General features: G+C 42.7%; 1 protein-coding gene across 3 annotated transcripts in view; it reads right to left on the bottom strand.

Annotated features, from left to right (window-relative positions):
- Positions 1–1,547: 1,547 nt before the first annotated feature.
- Positions 1,548–18,998, bottom strand: part of BEGAIN (brain enriched guanylate kinase associated) — a 124,850-nt gene continuing 107,399 nt past the window's right edge. For 2 of the 3 annotated variants that reach the window (XM_075615068.1, XM_075615069.1), the window contains 4 exons: positions 12,687–12,794; positions 6,069–6,152; positions 5,402–5,425; positions 1,550–5,302 (listed from right to left, as the gene is read on the bottom strand). In XM_075615068.1, the coding sequence (XP_075471183.1) occupies positions 4,049–5,302; positions 5,402–5,425; positions 6,069–6,152; positions 12,687–12,794 (1,470 nt within the window). In that variant the 3' untranslated portion in view covers positions 1,550–4,048. Of the gene's footprint in view, positions 5,426–6,068; positions 6,153–12,686; positions 12,795–18,998 lie in introns of all 3 variants that reach the window. The other variant, XM_075615067.1, reaches the window with a different exon arrangement.

Raw genomic sequence — 18,998 nt, 5'->3', positions numbered from 1 at the left:
ACTTAAAGCTGCAGTTCAGGCAATATCCTGCATGTGTTTTTTTTAATAAATCAGTTCTGTAGTAAGAAAAAATACTTTTAGCATTTTCTGTTTTAAAAAAACAACAACTTTGAAAGACCAATTTTCTTGTATTCTATTTTAACAAGCATGCTTGTTCTTATAGCAACGATTTACATTCCCCATATTTAAAGATGTCGCCAAACTTTGCCGATCAATAGACGGAGAACGAATTGACCGGCAGCTATGCAGTTTTTAAGGTAAGTAGAGATTGCCCACATTAAACTGTTGAAGTTAAAAAAAAAATAAATAAACGGGAGCCTGAACTGCAGCTTTAATGGCTGCCCATGCAGTGCACTCATGGAGGTTATTAGAAGCAACAGGCAAGAAATATTACATTGTTTGGAGAAAATAAGTACTAAAGAGATTTGATCTCACCAGGCATGCTTTTACCCAATAACATCTGCCTATAGCAAATATACCAAACGCAGTGCGATGAATCTACAGAAGGGAGGCAAAGTTAAATCAAAGAATGAAAACAGCAATCCCTCCATTATTGGAATTATTATTTTTTTTCCTTACAAAATCTTAACCGGGAATCCCCCAGAGATTTACTGCTCTGATCCTAGCCCCTGGTTCCCAAGATACACTTTTTATGTGTTGGTAAAATTAACGTCAACTCAAAGATGGCTGCCAGGGTTGTCCAATAGTAGGCTGTGATGTCTTATTGCCTCATGGGACGGCAGCCATATTGATTTCCCAAAATGGTCCAGGAACACTGGCACATAAAACAATACATATTTCAGGAACAAAGGGTCCCTTGAGATAGAAAAATAGGACAGATTACTGCTTTAAATATTAGGCTTCTGCAAAAATAAATCATATCATTTAAATGAAGCTCTGGAACAGGATTTAGAATTAGACAAAAAAGCAGTGACAGTGGTTGCTCTGGGAAACCAAGGTTTGGGATTAAGCTGCCTGAAACACTGGTGACATTTACAGGCAGTGTGTAAGTGACTTGTATGGTGTATGCCAAGAGACAGATAATTCCCATGGATCAGGTTGTTTTGTCTTCTTGTTGACCATCGCTGAATATTGATGCGTTTGTCTTCAGAGAAGCCATATTTTATATCCTGCCATTTGCTATGAAAGAAGAGGGACAAGGCGAGTCAAACACGTCACTAATTCCCCGAGTTCCGAGCATTATTTCATAGGTACACCTGAACAAAATTGTGGATTTTGATTATATAACACAAGGTTTTATTGGAATGAAAGAACAACTGTGTCGCCACTGAGCATGATTTTTGATAATAAACCAATACAAAAACTATAATAGAAAAAAAGTGCCAAAAATATCAATAATGTACCAATTTATTTGATAAAACTAATGTGCAATCAGATCAGAACTTCTGTTTTGCGTCTCCTATTCCAGTTAAAACGGTATGAGAGTAAAGTAAATTAATCTGGATAAGTGGGCAAAAAACAAAGACTAATAGCAACAGTTGGCCAATTTGTTTGAAATGTTGTTTGTGTTTGTCAGAATAGTTTGCTGATGGCATTCCTCTACTTTTGTGTAAATTATTGAGCACCCAGCACCTCTGGGTTAGGGGATTGTTCAATACTGTACATGCAATTGTATATATGGTATGGCCACAGCCATAATACTATTATTACATTTCAACCTTCACACCTCCCCCATTCCAGCAGCACACACAACACCGAAGAATGTATTCATCTTTTTATTTTTTTAGAAGCTTTCATCATTGAAAATTACAAAATATTTAAAAATGCATTCCTCGTGTTTGTCCAAAAAGTTGAAAGTTCACAGTTAGAAGACTAGAAGAATGGACCATTTGGGGGCATTGACTAATGAACAAAAGGGTGACAAAAAGCCTGAAGCGATGCAGTTTACACAGTAAGGATGTAAAACATGACGTAATGCAACAGCATATATCTCACCCTTTATAAAAGAAGCCCCATTGTTATTTTTTTTTAATATAAGCCTTCACGTTTGAAGGTGTCATTAGCTGTGAAGAGGTTGTATCAGTCACCTGCTTCTTCTGGTCTTCCTCTGGAGGCTGCGGAAGATGCCTTGTACTATACAACACATAGTTAGAATGAGACTTTGTCCAAGCTTCTAATGCACATCCAGTTGAGCTTTCATTTCATTTCAGTCATTGAAAGGAGAACGGATTCCTGAGAAAACAAACTTTAGAGTACTCAATAATGAAGATGTCCAGTGCAACCGGTGTGATAATACAGGTATCAGAGCAAAGCCATTAAATGTTGCTTTTATCTGCAGTGTGAGAAGTCGTTTCCCTCACAGATACTGGAGCAGGGGTGGCCAACTCTAGTCCTCAAGGGCTACCAAGAGGTCAGGTTTTCTGGATATCCCAGCTACATCACAGGTGGCTCAACCAGTGGCATCCGGAAAACTTGACATCTTGGTAGCCCTTGAGGACTAGAGTTGGTTTCCCCTATACTGGAATAAGGTTACTATTAATCATTAAACATCATCATAAAACACATTCCTCTAAACACATCTTGAATTTAAAAAAAAGTGAAATATTTCAAGTTGTTGCTTTTATTAAGTTAATGCAAAATACAACACTATTGAGGACACTTCATGCGTTTTTTACGAATATAAATGCAAGCCTATAGAAAACATATTAACAAAGAACCCCTCAATTACTTATGAGGTAGCGCATGAGGGGTAATAAGGAAAACAGAATCTACAGTTCCAGATCCCAAATTCCTCGTCTGTCATCTTCCGGTGACAAAAACACCTTCTGTAAACGTCAATGCATTTGTTGTAACTTGAAAATAGAATGAACTATATCCTGTGTCTTGTGAAGTCACCTACCCTTGTATTTGTGTTATCGTCATTTGCCTGTTTCTGCAGTAATCATTCCCTCATCGGCCAGGGATAAAGAATGGACCCAAGCAAACATACCTTTTTAAGTCCGTCAAATTACAAATAGTGGGGTTTACACAGTTACAATGCAAATTGTATTCGTCAAGTGTATACCATTTAGAAAAAAACAACCTTTTTTCTATTTATAAAAAGGACCCCAATGTATTTGACTAATGTCACGACGGGTAGAGTTAACCTCAGTAATACTGAATGAAAAATATCAGCTTTGCTTGTTTAGTCAAATATATACTACAGTTTTGCTTTGGTTCAAAGCAGCAGCAGATTTATCCTGTTTTTAATGAACGTAATGAGCAGATCAATTCTGCTTTCCCTGGGGCGGAATTGGAACAAAACTTGGACAGATCTGTTCGAATAATGTACAAAACCCTGTATTATCATGAGCGATTGGGTACCTTTCACACTGCTGCAGTGGAAACCTGGATTAATGTTTGTTTATCTGCTCTAGGACGGTAAAATTGCACTCATTATATTTTCACATCATTAGTAAACACTTGCTGAGGTTTCCACGTATTTAGTACCTCAATAATAAATTCCATGATGTGTGTGTGTGTGTGTGTGTGTGTGTGTGTGTGTGTTAGTTTTATACTTTGGTTAACATATAAAATGATCATATTTTTTTTATACCATACAGCAGGGGTTCTCAAGACCGCCCCAACAGGTCAGGTTTTAAGTCTTCGACTGAACCCCTGATTGAGCCACCTGGGCTGAAGCAGGGATATCCTGAAAACCTGTTGGGGAGGTGTGAGAGGGGGGTCTTGAGGACTGGGGTTGAGAGCCCCTGCCCTACTGCATGTCGACCTCGATTTATAAATGTGATTCTGCACATTTTATAAACGCTAGTGGCAGTGTGTTTTTGACATTAGTAACTAGCCATACCACAACCGACCGTATGCACATATGTAACAAGCTCATTTGCCTATGTACTATGTCATGGTGGTATTCTTTCAAAGGAAGTTTTGCATGAAAGTGCAAAGTGCACAAACACTTAATGAGAAAGGGTAAACATTTTAACACTGATACTGCAGGCCCTTTAATAATGGTAAACTTTCCAAAGCCCCCCCTTTTTGTGTCACTATGAGTTGCTCATATTCTTGCTTATTGCAGTTTGGAAGATCTTTAATTCATAAGGGTCCCATATAATTGTGCTTTTGTGAGACTATCTTTTCTAGTTAAGCCAATGCTCCCAGTTCTTTGAAATTGCTGGGGCTTGCTGTGGAAACTCGAATGTCCTTGCTCAGTGGAAGACTGGTGTATGTCTGATGCCTCCATAGGACTTTGACTGAGGGATTCTGCTGAGCTATTTGGGCTAACATCAACATATTCCCTTTTGGCAACAGCACTTGTGTCCATACTTTTATTCCCCATCTGGGCTGACATCCTTTCACTTTTTTGTTCTCTTGCTTCTTTTGATTTAAATGTAGACAGCATTTCTTGTTTGCAACTGGCGCTGATGTCAATTTTTAAGCCAGAGTCTGTTCTCAGAAAGCAGGAATCGCCCATCCGGCTTTGACAAACCTCTTCTCCCTCTGAAAAGCTATCCTGTTTGTAGCTGGCATACAATGGACTCATCCTGCTTTCCAGTTGCTTAACAGGACTATGTGCAAAATACTTTTCTGTAAAACTACATGGTGATATTCTTCCAGCAGTGCTGTAGGAATATGCACCGATATCTTCCACACTCAGTTGCCTCCAGCGTGTTGGCAGGTCCTCCTCTGACAGCTGTGGGCTCCTACACTCACTGTGTGATTTGTGTGCACCTAATGCTTGTTGTGTACGGATTCTGGAGAAATGAAAAGGTTCCTCTACATAGGAAGAAGACCTAGTGAAGTTGGGTGATGTATTTTCAGGGCTGTGTTCCATATGCTGGACAGACTTTGATTTGACGAATTTAGGACTTGCTGTATGCTCATAACTTGCAGTGGACTTTCTGTCAAAAAGGTCTTCCCTGTTATCCATATATATAGCCTGCTGTGAGGCTGTCAAAGTGTTGGCCTGGTTGTTCTCTTTCTCTTCTGAAGTAGCACTGAAGCTTGAGTATGAACTGGACGTTGGTAAGGATGCTACATATTCATTGAAGGCTTCATGTGAGAAGCTTGAATGGAACCCATCTTCTACTGTGCTTTCTGTAGAGTTCTGAGATCTTAAAAATACCTCATCTTTAACTTGTACATCAAAACTTTGCCGCCTGTCTCTCCTCCTTTCTTCAGGGCAATACAGAGCGGTGTCACTGCAGTAGATTTCTGACTTGAACTGCTGCCTTTGGCAAAGTTTTTCATCGGTTTCTTGAGTGCCGTGTTCATAACTGAGGTCTCGCATGGATGCACTTGACAGATGTGAAGATAGGCTGCCTGGGTCAGGTTTTTCCAACACCTTAGCAATAACATAAGTAGGAAAGCTATCAGCATATGACGTGTTACAAAGAGACACACAAAGGCTACCACATCCATGCTTTTCCATATATTGACTTACTCTTTCCTGGAAGTCGGTTGGCAGCTGCAGACAAAATAGGAAAAGAAATTGCTTCAGATGCCAGACTTCAACAGAAACCAGGAACATGTGCATGAAAACTCTGTATATGTGGAATATCTACATTCTAAAGCTAAACCATGCACTGTCCCCGTCATTCTCACTAATTCACAGTGGACCAAAACCATTCCTCATCTGAATACAACATTGAATGTGATGATGCATATCGTTGGTTTATTTTAATTGGCAATGATTCAATGTCAAACAAGTACATCATTCAGTGTCAAACAAGTCACAGTTGTGCGAGTTTGTTTTACTTATTGCACGTGGAGAAATCACTGCAACCTTGAAAACACTGAACACTAAAAAATATTTTGTTGCATCAAAATTAAAGAATAATTTCAATTGCTTATTTGTCTTCAAGAAAAAATGTTTTTTTTAAATAAAAATGTCTCTGCTTATAAAGCATTAACATAGTGTTTACCTTCTAAATGTGCGGTCACAAAAGCGTTCTTCCTCGTTTAACACAATTGGACAAAGTATCATTAATAGCACTCTGACCATTGATAATTGATAATACATCATGCACTGTAGGAGGTAGATATTAATCCTTGTCCAGGGTTACAGTACATCAATTGCTGTCTTTGGAGTAATAACATAGTGACCTTACCTCTGATAATTTATGTGCCCTGTAGTAACTCTTACTGCACTGTAGCAGCTGAGAGGCTAAGTTGCAGTCCTTTCTATACAGCTCCTAAAAGCAAACACAAAACACATTAGTGCTTGTAATTCATTCCCCGTTTTTAACACACTCTACATACACCGTTTGTATTGGTTGGTTGTGGAATGTTAAAGCATGTATGTGAAATATAATACGGTAATAATAGCGTGTTCTTGTATAACACTGCTAGCTATTTACGTAGCGCTTTACAGAGACATTTTGCAAAAACTGTCCCTGCCCCATAGAGCTTACAATCTATGTTTTTGGTGCCTACGGCACAGAGAAATAAAGTGACTTGCCCAAGGTCACGATACCGGGAATTGAACCAGGTTTCCCTGCTTCAAACTCAGTGCCAGTCAGTGTCTTTACTCACTGAGCCAATCCTCCCGCCATAAACCTTTCTCACTGACTGCCCCACACCTCTGGAATGCCCTTCCCCTCAATACCCGACCTTTAAGACCCACCTTAAGACACACTTGCTTAAAGAAGCATATGAGTAGCACCGTGGCTAATACTATACACATGTTACATAAAGCTTGGCCCCCTCTAGAAGCACTTACCAGAACGCACTCCCACTGTCTCTGTGCGTTCTTCCTACCTACCAAGTAGATTGTAAGCTCTTCGGAGCAGGGACTCCTCTTCCGAAATGTTACTTTTATATAATTGTATGTTTTAGCCTCGTATAAAATAATGGGGAAATATATTGTATTATAAAGTGTAATATATTGTAATATGACTTACAATCCATAATACAGTAGTTTATATTTAAAAAATATATGTATGCACTATTACAATAGTTTTATGTTAATGTACTATTACAAAGTATTCGGTGGTGAAACTAAGCTGGGGTTTTACAGGCGGAGAAACGCTTCTTTTTCTTTACTATTTTGCTGCACTTGAAAACTACTACTCTGTTACTTTGTACTCTTCTATAAAACCTTTAGTGTTACTTACTCTAAAAACATGTTTGTTTAGCTACTGTGGCAGGATGACTGTGGTTAGTGAGGAGGCAACACAGTTCTTCTAGTGAAATAATATGCTGGTGGTTTTATTTGTCCATAAACATAGCAAACTCTGTCCCTTTAAGTAAAACAAAAACATAAACAAAAAGCCTATCCCCTTTAGGGAAGCTAACTAAACAAGGTTAAGCCTATCTACCCGGCTGGCTAGCTAAACTAGACCAGACCAACAATATATGGTAATACCACTTGCCTCCTTTACTGGGAGCTTTATTCCATTCGGGACAGCATAAGGCTGCGCTTACATTGCCGGCGACACGCCGTCGCGGCAAAACAAATGCATTGTCGCCGTCGCGTGCGCTTATAGTGCACGCGACAGCGACAGTGCTATCAGAAATCTGGTAGTCACTGTTATTTGATTTTTTTCAGCGACGGTCTCCCCTTGCGGCCAATCGGGAGCTTCTCCGTCCCTCTACCCTCCCCTTTTATGACGTCAAACCTAAGCACAACTTTTGCAAATGGCGATGTCCGCTCGCGTCGCCATCGCCAGCACTATAAGTGCGGCCTAAGTATGAGCAGCCTGTGTCTGTCTGTTAGCTCTCCTCTGTCCTCTCTCAGTGTCTGAGAGAGACTGCTGCCACATAGGCATTTCCTCTTCCCCATTTTAAAGCAGGTGAGCTCACTTAATTAGGATCACCTGTGAACTGCCTAACCAGTGGAGTTAACTCATTGCATACTGGAAAGCAGGCATAATGCAAGCTCCTACTAATATATACAGAGTATGATTCTATCACACTACCAACAACTTTCCTGCAGTGTAGGTAAAGAATCACTCTTATTTCTTCAAAGTTATTTCTTCAAAGTTATCAACGCCGAATAGCACAAGAACAGGAATGGACTGATTTGAGTTATTATTATTATTTATAAAGCAGTCTTCTACTATAAGACATCTTCCGATGCTGGAAAGTATTTAATTGCAAGAAGACTGCTTAGTAAATACAGGCCTAAGTGCTTTGTTGTGTTGCGTGTTAAAACAGCAACCTTCTCCCCCAATCATCTTTTTAAAGCCTACCTAAACTGGTTGGCACCCCAGATCTGATCCAGAGTTCCCCCAACCTCAGGACATCCATCAGTTCCCAAGATATTTGTAGTTCTTGTGCAAGTTTTAACGCCAAAAAAAGACAAATACGGTTATCCCTGCTCAGTGGCCAAACTGGCTCAGCAATCGGGAACCAGGATGTCGGATCAAGGAACTTTTACCAATCCCAGTGTAGACATTTGCCACAATGTGCAGAATAGTTCATTTCTATATTCTATTAACGCTGCTGTTACACTATATCCACAGGATAATGTTCAGCAAGGATGACAACTGCAAAAAATATAACTCTGTTACAAACAGAAACTTGCTGAAGATGATAAATGGGTTAAACAGCATTTTAACATTCAGAGATGTGCGAAAATGTCAGCACCTTTTAAGAACCAGTCAACATTTGCCCTTTTTGCTGCATAAACATCTGCATAAATTGGCAAGCTTTACCAAGCATTAAAAGTCAACGTACCTTGGATGTTTATATACAGCCATTTTTGCACAGTTGACTTCATTTTGTCAAAATTGGTAAATATTATGACATTTTGGTAAGATTGCTAAAAACAGGTACATTTGTAAACATTTCCCAGTGGTGCTTAACCCCAAGCGGCCCCTACAACTGCACTAGAGGAGGTAGGGACTGCAACGGTTAACTGCAGCTCCATCCGAGCCATCTTGTGTCTCCTGCTGGCCCTGTCTCCTCTGACACCAGGGAACCATCAGAGAAGGTGGTGCTGGCAGGAAACACAGGTAGCCTTGGAGATGCAGTTAGCCCTGCAGACCTTACAGCTGCACCAGAGAAGGTAGGGGCACTTCTTGACCATGTCCCTCTTCCTCCTAATGTCCCACCTGTCCACACGTTGCTCTCTCCACGTCGCTCTTCCCCAAGTGTAGCTCTTTCCCTCCCCATGCCACTGTCTTGTCCCTCATGCCAGTCTCTTCTCCCCACACATCACTCTTTTCCCCTCCATGTTACAATCTTTTCCCCTCCTATCACTCTTTATCCCGTCACTCTCTTTTTCCCCCCCCCCACGCCACTCTTTTCCCCTCCATGTTACTATCCTCTCCCCTCATATCACTCATCATCATATTTAGACATCTCTCCATACTTCGAGTTGTATGACTCTTCTGAATTATCTTCACATTAAGGGTTCAAGTTTCACATCCATTCAATACAGTGAGTATATGCAGAATACAATGGTCGAAAACTTTCCTTTCGAGGTATAGTGGAAGGTTTCCTTGAAAGATTGTCTTGTTTCTTCCACAATGCACTCCATCCCATCTTCATTCTCCTATTGATATAATTAAAAAGGTTCCCATCCATTGTGACCTGTTCTAATCCATTTATTTTGATCTTTGCAGAGTTTAAATATTTGTTGAACATCACTTTAGTCTTGTGGAGATTCATATGGATAGGATATATTATTTATTTAAAACCTTCCACTGTCTCAAGGAGAAAGTTTTTGACCAGTGTAATCTGCCCGTGCTCACGTTTAGATGTGGAACTTGGACCCTAAATGCAAAGATAATTCAGAAGCTTCAGACAACTCAAAGACGCATGGAGAGATGTATGCTGGGTATTACCCGAAGAGACAGAAAAATAGAATGAATGGGTGTGAAAACAAACAAGTCTGTGACATCATCACAAAGGTGAAGAGATAAAAATGGCAGTGGGCCGGACATATCGCAAGAAGAAATGTCCATTGTTGGAAAAAGATGATACTCGACTGGATTCCAAGAGAGATTAAAAGAACAAGACGACAACCAAAAGTAAGATGGGAGGATGAAATCAGAACATTTGTTGGAGCAACGTGGAGAAGAGCGGCTGCAACCGCAGTACCTGGAAGATCATTTGGGAGGCCTTAATCCAGCAGTAGATTAACAAGGGCTGATGACACACACACACACACACGGTGGCGAAACGTACGCCGAGTCTCACAACACACCAGCAGTGTGTGCCGGAGGGCTGCTCAGCTGTTACCTCTGAAAGAGAGTTTATACAGCACTCACCGGTGTCCCTGATGTAGCAGTGCCGTACCAGGAACGCGCCAAATGTTATCAGGGTCACCTGCTAACCTCATCCTGCAGAGTCCTGATCAGTGTCATACTTGGGTAATATTCATTAAACCTTAGGCTGCGTCCCTGCTAACGCTGAGCTCGCTGAGTGGGCGGCGCTTGGCGAGGTGACTTGCATATATATATATATGGCCACGCCTCCGTCGCAAACTATGAGTTTAAATTTCCCTGCCTGCCTGAAAACCTGTCGCGCACCGCTGGGGAAAGGTGCGCGACAGGGTACTAACTGGAACCGGCCTGACTGGGGGGGCGGAGCTTGAACGCACAGCGCACACCTGGGGCCGCCCCCTTAGGCTGCGGTCCCTGTCATCACTGACACGCGCGCCCGGCGGGGAGGGGGGGCGGCGCATGCACTGCGCTAACAGCGATCTGTGGTCTTCAGGAAAGAGGGAACTTGCGACAGGAGGGGGCGTGGTCGTGGATTTGCGGGGGCGTGGCCATAACATCACGCGGCTGGTTCGCACTCATTGGGTGAACCGCCGGCGGGGGCGTGGCCACGCCTCCGTCGCAAGGTCTAAACTCAATTTCATTGAGTTTAAAAAAAACCTTGCAGTACGGCGCAGCTGCACCTGCAGCGGGAAGGTGAGTACTGGGCCCAGCCCCATTGAGGGGCGGTGTTTACACGCACAGCGCACGCCTGTGGCAGTTACTGGGTCCGCAGCCTTAGGCTGCGGCTGTGCTGCACGCGCATCAGTGAGGCTGGCGGCGAGTGCAGCCGAGTCCCTCGGTCTGCATTGAACTGCAGGGGGAAAGACAGGAGGGGGCATGACGGGGAAGGGCGGGCCGTGACGTCACCCGGCAGGTTCGCCCTCATTGGCTGAATGCCAGGGGTGTGGCCTAGCACTCCGTCGCCAGCTCAAAACTTGGTTGCGGTGGCCCCCCCTCGCAGTGGGCCCGGCCCCATGGAGGGGCGGCTCTTGTCCCTGCAGCGTCCACCACAGCGGGCGCTGCAGTAGCCAGCGGGGACCTGGCCTTGCGTGATTCAACCAGCTTCGGGCGACGCGTCACCATGGCAACGCGGTATTGTGATGTCATATCATGGCACTAAGTTAAGGGGGGGGCGTGAGAACTGGGCGAGAGCAGGCAGGGGGGTACAGCACCGGAATCTTGCGTACCCCTGAATTAAGTGATTAATCAATTAACCAGGGTGTGACCAATTAAGAAGATTTGCATTTCTTCTCAGCTACCCCCTATGTATATAGTGACCACGCAAGGAATGATTTTGAAAAATAGGTGCTTTTATCATAATTAAAAAAAAAAAAAAAAAAAAACGAATATTTATTTAGAACTGAAACACCCATGAAAGTGCCCACTCTTAGTTTTTTCTCATTTCATTTTCCTGTCTGAACGTTACAATCTTTTGTGGTTTCTGAAACACCCTAAATGTTAGACTTTAAAAAAAAATTTTTTTTCCTTTTGCAGTTACACTGGCAGTTATGGGCAAAGAAAGGTACGGTTAAGTGCTCAGTATATTTAAAATAGCAACAAAATATATATTGATGATATTAATCGAAGCTGCTGAACTATGGGGAATAACTATTGTATATCAGGAGTTTAGATTTTTCGGTTTCTGGGCCATATTTACTGGAGACCTTACAAGATAAAACAATGTTACATACTGCAGTTACATTGCACGGTGTCCACAAATATGCAGCACCCGAAAAAGATGGATCCCTAATGGTTACGGGTCCAGCAGCTGGCTGGGTATGCATAGCTACAGTCCTTCCAGCAGGGGCGCTCAACGCCAGTCCCCCCCCCCCCCCCCCAACAGGTAAGGTTTTCAGGTTATCCCTGCTCTTCGACTGAGTCTCTAATTGAGCCACCTGTGCTGAAGCTGGGATATCCTCAAAACCTGACCTGTTGTAGGGAGGGCTTGAGGACTGGAGTTCAGCACCCTGGTTCTAGGACATGGTGCGGGTTATCTATACTCAAGCATCTTAGACGTGGCATAGCCCCAAAATACAAACAGACACAGGTTTGTTTAAAGGTGGCATAAACAGAGGAAATGTTCATATGTTTTAACTAACATGGATTGCACCTTTAAAACGTGCTAATAATGTATACACTACACTGTTCATGCACCGACTACCAACCGTGCACCTGGACAGTCCTCAAGGGCCACCAACAGGTCAGGTTTTCAGGATATCCCTGCGTCAGCACAGATGGCTCAATCAGTCCCTGCTTCAGCACAGGTGGCTCAATCACTCTGATCCACCTGTGCTAAAGCAGAGATATCCTAAAAACCTGACCTGTTGAGGGTGGGGGGGGGGGTCTTGAGGACTGGAGTTGAGCACCCTGACTTCACTCGGCTATTGAAACTGCCCTGGTTTCAGAACGAGAGAGAAAGAAACGAAGCTAATATCTCAGGAGAAATGGAATTATTTGAAATATATATTTTTACTCAGAAAATGCTACCATGCAATTGAGCAGCAGATCCATACTTACATTATCTTCTGATAATTTGTCAATTGTCACCTTGGCTTCTAGTAAATGGTTATTGAGTGCTACCACCTCATGCCCCAATGCTCGCTTCTCCTCTTCGTAATGCTGACCCTGGGAAATAAACACATGGTTCACATAATCAGGACAGTTGTAGTAAGTGGAATTTGTTTGGTCGCACACGCACACGCACACACTTTGGGTATTGATTATTTGCATCCAAAATTGTTCAGCATTGATCAGTGTCGCACGCAATCATTGTCCTAGCAGAATAAAGTAATAACTTGGCACGAAGAATACATGTCCACGTGAAATAATAAGAGAAGAATAGAAGAATATCTAAAGCAGGGGTTAGGCAACTCCAGTCTTCAAGGGTCATCAACAGGTCAAGTTTTCAGCATATCCTTGCTTCAGCACAGGTGGCTCAATCAATGGCTCAGTCGATGCAGGGACTGACTGAGTTGCCTGTGCTGAAGCAGGGATTCATTGAGCCACCTATGCTGAAGCAATGATATTCTGAAAGCCTGACCTGTTGGGGGGTGTCTTCAGCACTGGAGTTGCCTACCCCTGATGTAAAGGATAAAATATGTAATCACTCAAGCTACATGTTGAAGCACTGCCTGTCATTAATATTGCACCATCCTCAGAACTGAAGCCGACCTCCCCACGGATCCTGGTGTCTCCACCTTCCTAGTCCCACCTCTTAGGCCCAAATTCACTAAAGGGTGCTAAGCTTTAGCCCACCTAAAGTCCCATTCAAATACATGGAAGTAAAACAGCGTTGTATCCTTTGTTAGAGGGAATTTAAAATGGACATGCCAATGTCTCTTCCCATCCAAAAGTAGAGATTGGTCCCCATTTCTTTGCACATTTGTGAAACACCAAAGAAGCCAAACGGTTTCTCCAGGATAGCTTCAGAAATGGCATCAATTAATAGCAAGCAATTGCAGGTCTAGGCAGACATTAGATCTCTCAGTAATACAGCAGAAGAACGATCTGATGTTAATTATATTTATACATGTACAGTATAGTAGAAACCAATTCTATTTATACATGTACAGGCAGTCCTCGTTTTACAACGCTTCGCTTTACAACGAATGGCTTATCCAACGGTATGCAATGCATACCTATGTTCATTTTTACAACGCCAAAACGGCTTATCCAACGCTCTTACGATGCTTGGCAAAGATGTTTATGTGTATATAATATATATATATATATATTATACTATATAATATATTATATATTTTTATATTATATTATATGTTATATTATATATATAATACAGTATATGCACTATATAATTTATGTGTGGGCTGCGTATCTTATTGTCTGCGTAAAATATTTTGTGTATTTTAGCATTAAAAATGCCTTCAGGAACGGAACCTTTCATTTAAACAGTGTTCCTATGGGAAAACGTGTTTCGCTTTACAACGTTTCGCTATCCAACGCCATTTTGAGTAACACATTGTGTCGGATAACCGAGGACTGCCTGTATAGTAGAAACCAATTCTATTTATACATGTATAGTAGAAACCAATTCTATTTATACATGTATAGTAGAATCCAATTCTATTTATAAATGTATAGTAGAAACCAATTCTATTTATAAATGTATAGTATGTCAGTTACAGCGGTTTTCAAAAATTAGAGCACATATGAATTGTATAACTGTACAATGCATTTCTTTGATTGCACTCAATGTAATTTAGGAGTCTTCAAGGCAAAACATTAGCACTTTATAGAAATTGTTCATCTCAATAACATCACTAGGATTGAGATCGCGAGGATAACTAAGAGAAGCATTACTGGCTTCAGAGAAACACTAAACATCATTAATATCAGCAATTTCATAACTGCTCACATGTATTTTGTCAGTTGTGTTGGAACAAGTGTCCCAGAGCTGTTATTAGTGTGCTGACCTCCAATTAGAACAGTCGCAATTTCCATGCAAATGAATGCGAGTTAATGCTGAAGCTTCGGTCCGTTTAGCGAATGTGGCTCTTAGATTGCAAGCTCCTTGGAGCAAAGACCTATTGTGTTATTGAGCGTAAATTTATGTTAATCTGATTATTATGCTTATTGTTGTTTCTCCCGCGCTGTGAAACATCTTGGCATCTAATCGTGAGAATAATAAATATTTCACCGTGGCACCATTTCACGCAATATTTTGGATGGCTTTTACTAATAAAACACTGGAAGAGCTGAGAATGAGAGGAGACATTGTCTGTGGATGCCTATTACGGTCAGAGTAACCTCTGTCTCGCCTTACCCACTGTGCCACTTATTTGTGAGAGAATGTGTTTATTTTATATACAGCCTTCCTGGACGTTAAATTGCTTTTCCCTTCCTCATCACTTTTTTTTTCTTTCCTTCAAGAAGCAAATGGAATAGCTGCACAGATCGGTACTTTTATTGACTCCGAGCAGGATTCTGCGTGTACCAATGTGACTGGACGTGTATTTGCATCGTATGACTTTGTTTTGCAATCATTAAACACATACTGTATAATCACAATGTGCTTGTATCACTGTTGTAATTAGCATGTGCTTGATTTCAGCACGCAGGAAACATAGTTGAAATTGTCATTTCTACCAGTGAATAAAAGGACATTGAAAACAATATCGCACCATATGGTTTCAGGACTGCTATTGCTGATTTAAAAAAAAAAAAAAAAAAAAATATATATATATATATATATATACATATATATGTATACATATATATGTATATACACATATATATACACACATATATATACACATATATATATATATATATATATATATATATACACATATATATATATATATATATATATATATATATATATATATATATATATATATATGTATGTATAATACTGAGTTAAGTTATGGTGAGTAAAAAAAGTGACAAAAACCCTCCACAGCAAAGCAAATATGCAAATGTAAATACAACTGTATGCTCATCTGCATGTCTTAGGCAGGTCTGCAACCCCGCCTTTCCCCATTATCACCCAGCACACAGCACTTCCACTGCAGCAAGTGATTCTGGGAAATGACATGCAAATGAGCACACAGTGCCACTTTTTGCTTCAAAAACCATTTTTAACATGGTTCCCTATAGGCTTAAGCTTGCTGCATGGTCACAGCTTTGAGCACTGCCAGGGTTAAGGTGCATACCCAGAAAACCACCCACAGACAGCTGTTTCAACCTTAATGGGTCTCATCAGTGTGGGGTTGATTTTACTGGGAATGCAAAGAAGCTAAAGGATGGGCCAACCATAATACTGAGTTAAGTTATGGTGAGTAAAAAAAGTGACAAAAACCCTCCACAGCATATACAGTATACAGTATATGACTAGTGTCAAGTATGCTGACATTTCACAAGAAGAGCAGAAGGTGATAGTTACCCTCAGGTTGGTAGATATATGTCCTTACTATTTTCACATTGTGTTAGTATTCTCTTATGGGAGGTGCGCTGCAGACAATGTTTGACACTTGTAGGTTTCCTATTCTTTACACATGCTGTGCATACCAGGAGATAAAGAAACATCACAACCCATTCATTGTCTAAAGCAGGGGTGTTCAACTCCAGTACTCAAGACCCACCCAACAGGCCAGGTTTTTAGGATATCCCTGCTTCAGCACAGATGGCTCAATCAGTGGCTCAGTCGAACATGGAGCCACTTGTGCTGAAGCAGGGACTGATTGAGCCATCTGTGCTGAAGCAGGGGCTGATTGAGCCACCTGTGCTGAAGCAGAGATATCATTAAAACCCAACCTGCTTGGGGGGGGCGGGGTCTTCAGAACTGGAGTTGAGCCCCCCTGAAAACTAAGAGAAGCATTACCGACTTCAGAGAAACACGAACCATCATTAATATCGGCAATTGCATTACTCCTCAGATGTATTTTGTCAGCTCTGTTAGAACAAGTATCACAGCGCTGTTATTACGGTGTGCTGACCTCCACTTACTGGATATCAGTCAGAATTTCCATTCTGACTGCAGAATGTTCTGACGGTAATTTCAGAATTTTATTTATGGCAGATCTGGGACACAAAGGGAAAGGCCAAGTCGTGACGCAGGGTTTTTTACAAGAAAAAATGAATGTGCTTAGTGTACTGGTGTGCGATCTTAGAAGGATTTTTTTACGACGCCGTCCTGGCCTGATCAGATTGGTAATCCTTAAACGGTGACAAAAATATGAGTTTCCCAATCAGACGTCAGTGACATTCAAGTAGAAACTGTTTGAAACAAAAGCACAGCTACAGCAGCACAAAAACGGAGGATCAACCACTTGTAACTGCCATAAAAAATATAGAATTTGCTCAGCTCACATGGACAGCTTAACAGATAAACACCTACGCGTTTCGCGTGCCCTGCGCTTGCTTTATCAAGGTCAGTGACATTCAAGAAATATTTATAATATGACTGCAGTATGACTAATGACTAATTCTCTTAGAAAATGTACATTTGGAAGTTCAGAATCCAACTGAGAGGTCTTTTACTCAGCTCAGGAGAAACCTCTGGGGTAATTAAAATGGGAGTAAAAGGTTAATTAATTCAACATTTAGCTTTGTAACTCTTGACTCAGAGGGTTATCAAGGTAAAATTAGCCACGAAACAATATTTTGGTGTCATTCATACACTTTAGTATGTATTTATAAATCAAGCAAAGTGGCACGGTGTGTCCAAGAGAAAGTGGCACGGTGTGTCCAAGAGAAAGTGGCACGGCGTGTCCAAGAGAAAGTGGCACGGTGTGTCCAAGAGAAAGTGGCACGGCGTGTCCAAGAGAAAGTCGCACTGCGTGTCCAAGAGAAAGTGGCACGGCGTGTCCGGGAGAAAGTGGCACGGCGTGTCCAAGAGAAAGTGGCACGGCGTGTCCAAGAGAAAGTGGCACGGCGTGTCCGGGAGAAAGTGGCACGGTGTGTCCAAGAGAAAGTGGCACGTCGTGTCCGGGAGAAAGTGGCACGGCGTGTCCAAGAGAAAGTGGCATGGCGTGTCCAAGAGAAAGTGACACGACGTGTCCGGGAGAAAGTGGCACGGCGTGTCCGGGAGAAAGTGACATGACGTGTCCGGGAAAAAGTGGCACAGCGTGTCCGGGAGAAAGTGGCACGACGTGTCTGGGAGAAAGTGGCACGGCGTGTCCGGGAGAAAGTGGCACGGCGTGTCTGGGAGAAAGTGGCACGACGTGTCCGGGAGAAAGTGGCATGGCGTGTCCGGGAGAAAGTGGCACGGCGTGTCCGGGAGAAAGTGGCACTGCGTGTCTGGGAGAAACTGAAACGGCGTGTCTGGGAGAAAGTGGCACGGCGTGTCTGGGAGAAACTGGCACGGCGTGTCTGGGAGAAAGTGGCACGGCGTGTCCGGGAGAAAGTGGCATGGCGGGTTTTGGAGAAACTGGCACTATCCTGCCTTAAATGTTAATTTGGAGCAGTGTCCTTCTATCCCCCCCGCCCCTCCTGTCTCCCCCCTGCACCCCTCCCTCCCCCCCCCCCCCAAAGCTATTTCAGCTCTGGGGACCCCCAGGTTATTAATATACCAACCAGTAAACGTACCTGTATTTCAGTTCCCTCCTGGGGAAACAAAATGGCAATTTAAATCTGCGGTGTCACGCCAGCCAAGAGGCCTGCAAAAAAGGCGGGTTTAGGTAGGGGGCATTGCTGTTTTTAATATACTAGTTAGATCAGGATATTGTTTGGCAGGCAACGTTTAATCGTGCTGCATTACCCATGATAGAAACGTAGTGAATTCGGCGCTAAGAAACCTATTCAATATGCCGTAAAACCGCTTTCCCTGTGCTGGGGAAGAGATCAGATCCATTCAAATAGATAGTACCAAAAACGTCGCTACCACTGGCAAGCAGCTTCCCAGCATAAGGGGAGCTGCTGAACGCGGAGCTCCTTCACTGCTGAACGCGGAGCTCCTTCACTGCTGAACGCGGAGCTCCTTCACTGCTGAACGCGGAGCTCCTTCACTGCTGAACGCGGAACTCCTTTACTGCTGAACGCGGAGCTCCTTCACTGCTGAACGCGGAGCTCCTTCACTGCTGAACGCGGAGCTCCTTCACTGCTGAACGCGGAGCTCCTTCACTGCTGAACGCGGAGCTCCTTCACTGCTGAACGCGGAGCTCCTTCACTGCTGAACGCGGAACTCCTTTACTGCTGAACGCGGAGCTCCTTCACTGCTGAACGCGGAGCTCCTTCACTGCTGAACGCGGAGCTCCTTCACTGCTGAACGCGGAGCTCCTTCACTGCTGAACGCGGAGCTCCTTCACTGCTGAACGCGGAGCTCCTTCACTGCTGAACGCGGAGCTCCTTCACTGCTGAACGCGGAGC

Source organism: Ascaphus truei, chromosome 9 (genome assembly GCF_040206685.1).
Source record: "Ascaphus truei isolate aAscTru1 chromosome 9, aAscTru1.hap1, whole genome shotgun sequence".
Lineage (NCBI taxonomy): Eukaryota > Metazoa > Chordata > Amphibia > Anura > Ascaphidae > Ascaphus > Ascaphus truei.
Note: the sequence above shows the minus strand (reverse complement) of the source record. Positions and strands in the feature narration are given on the sequence as shown.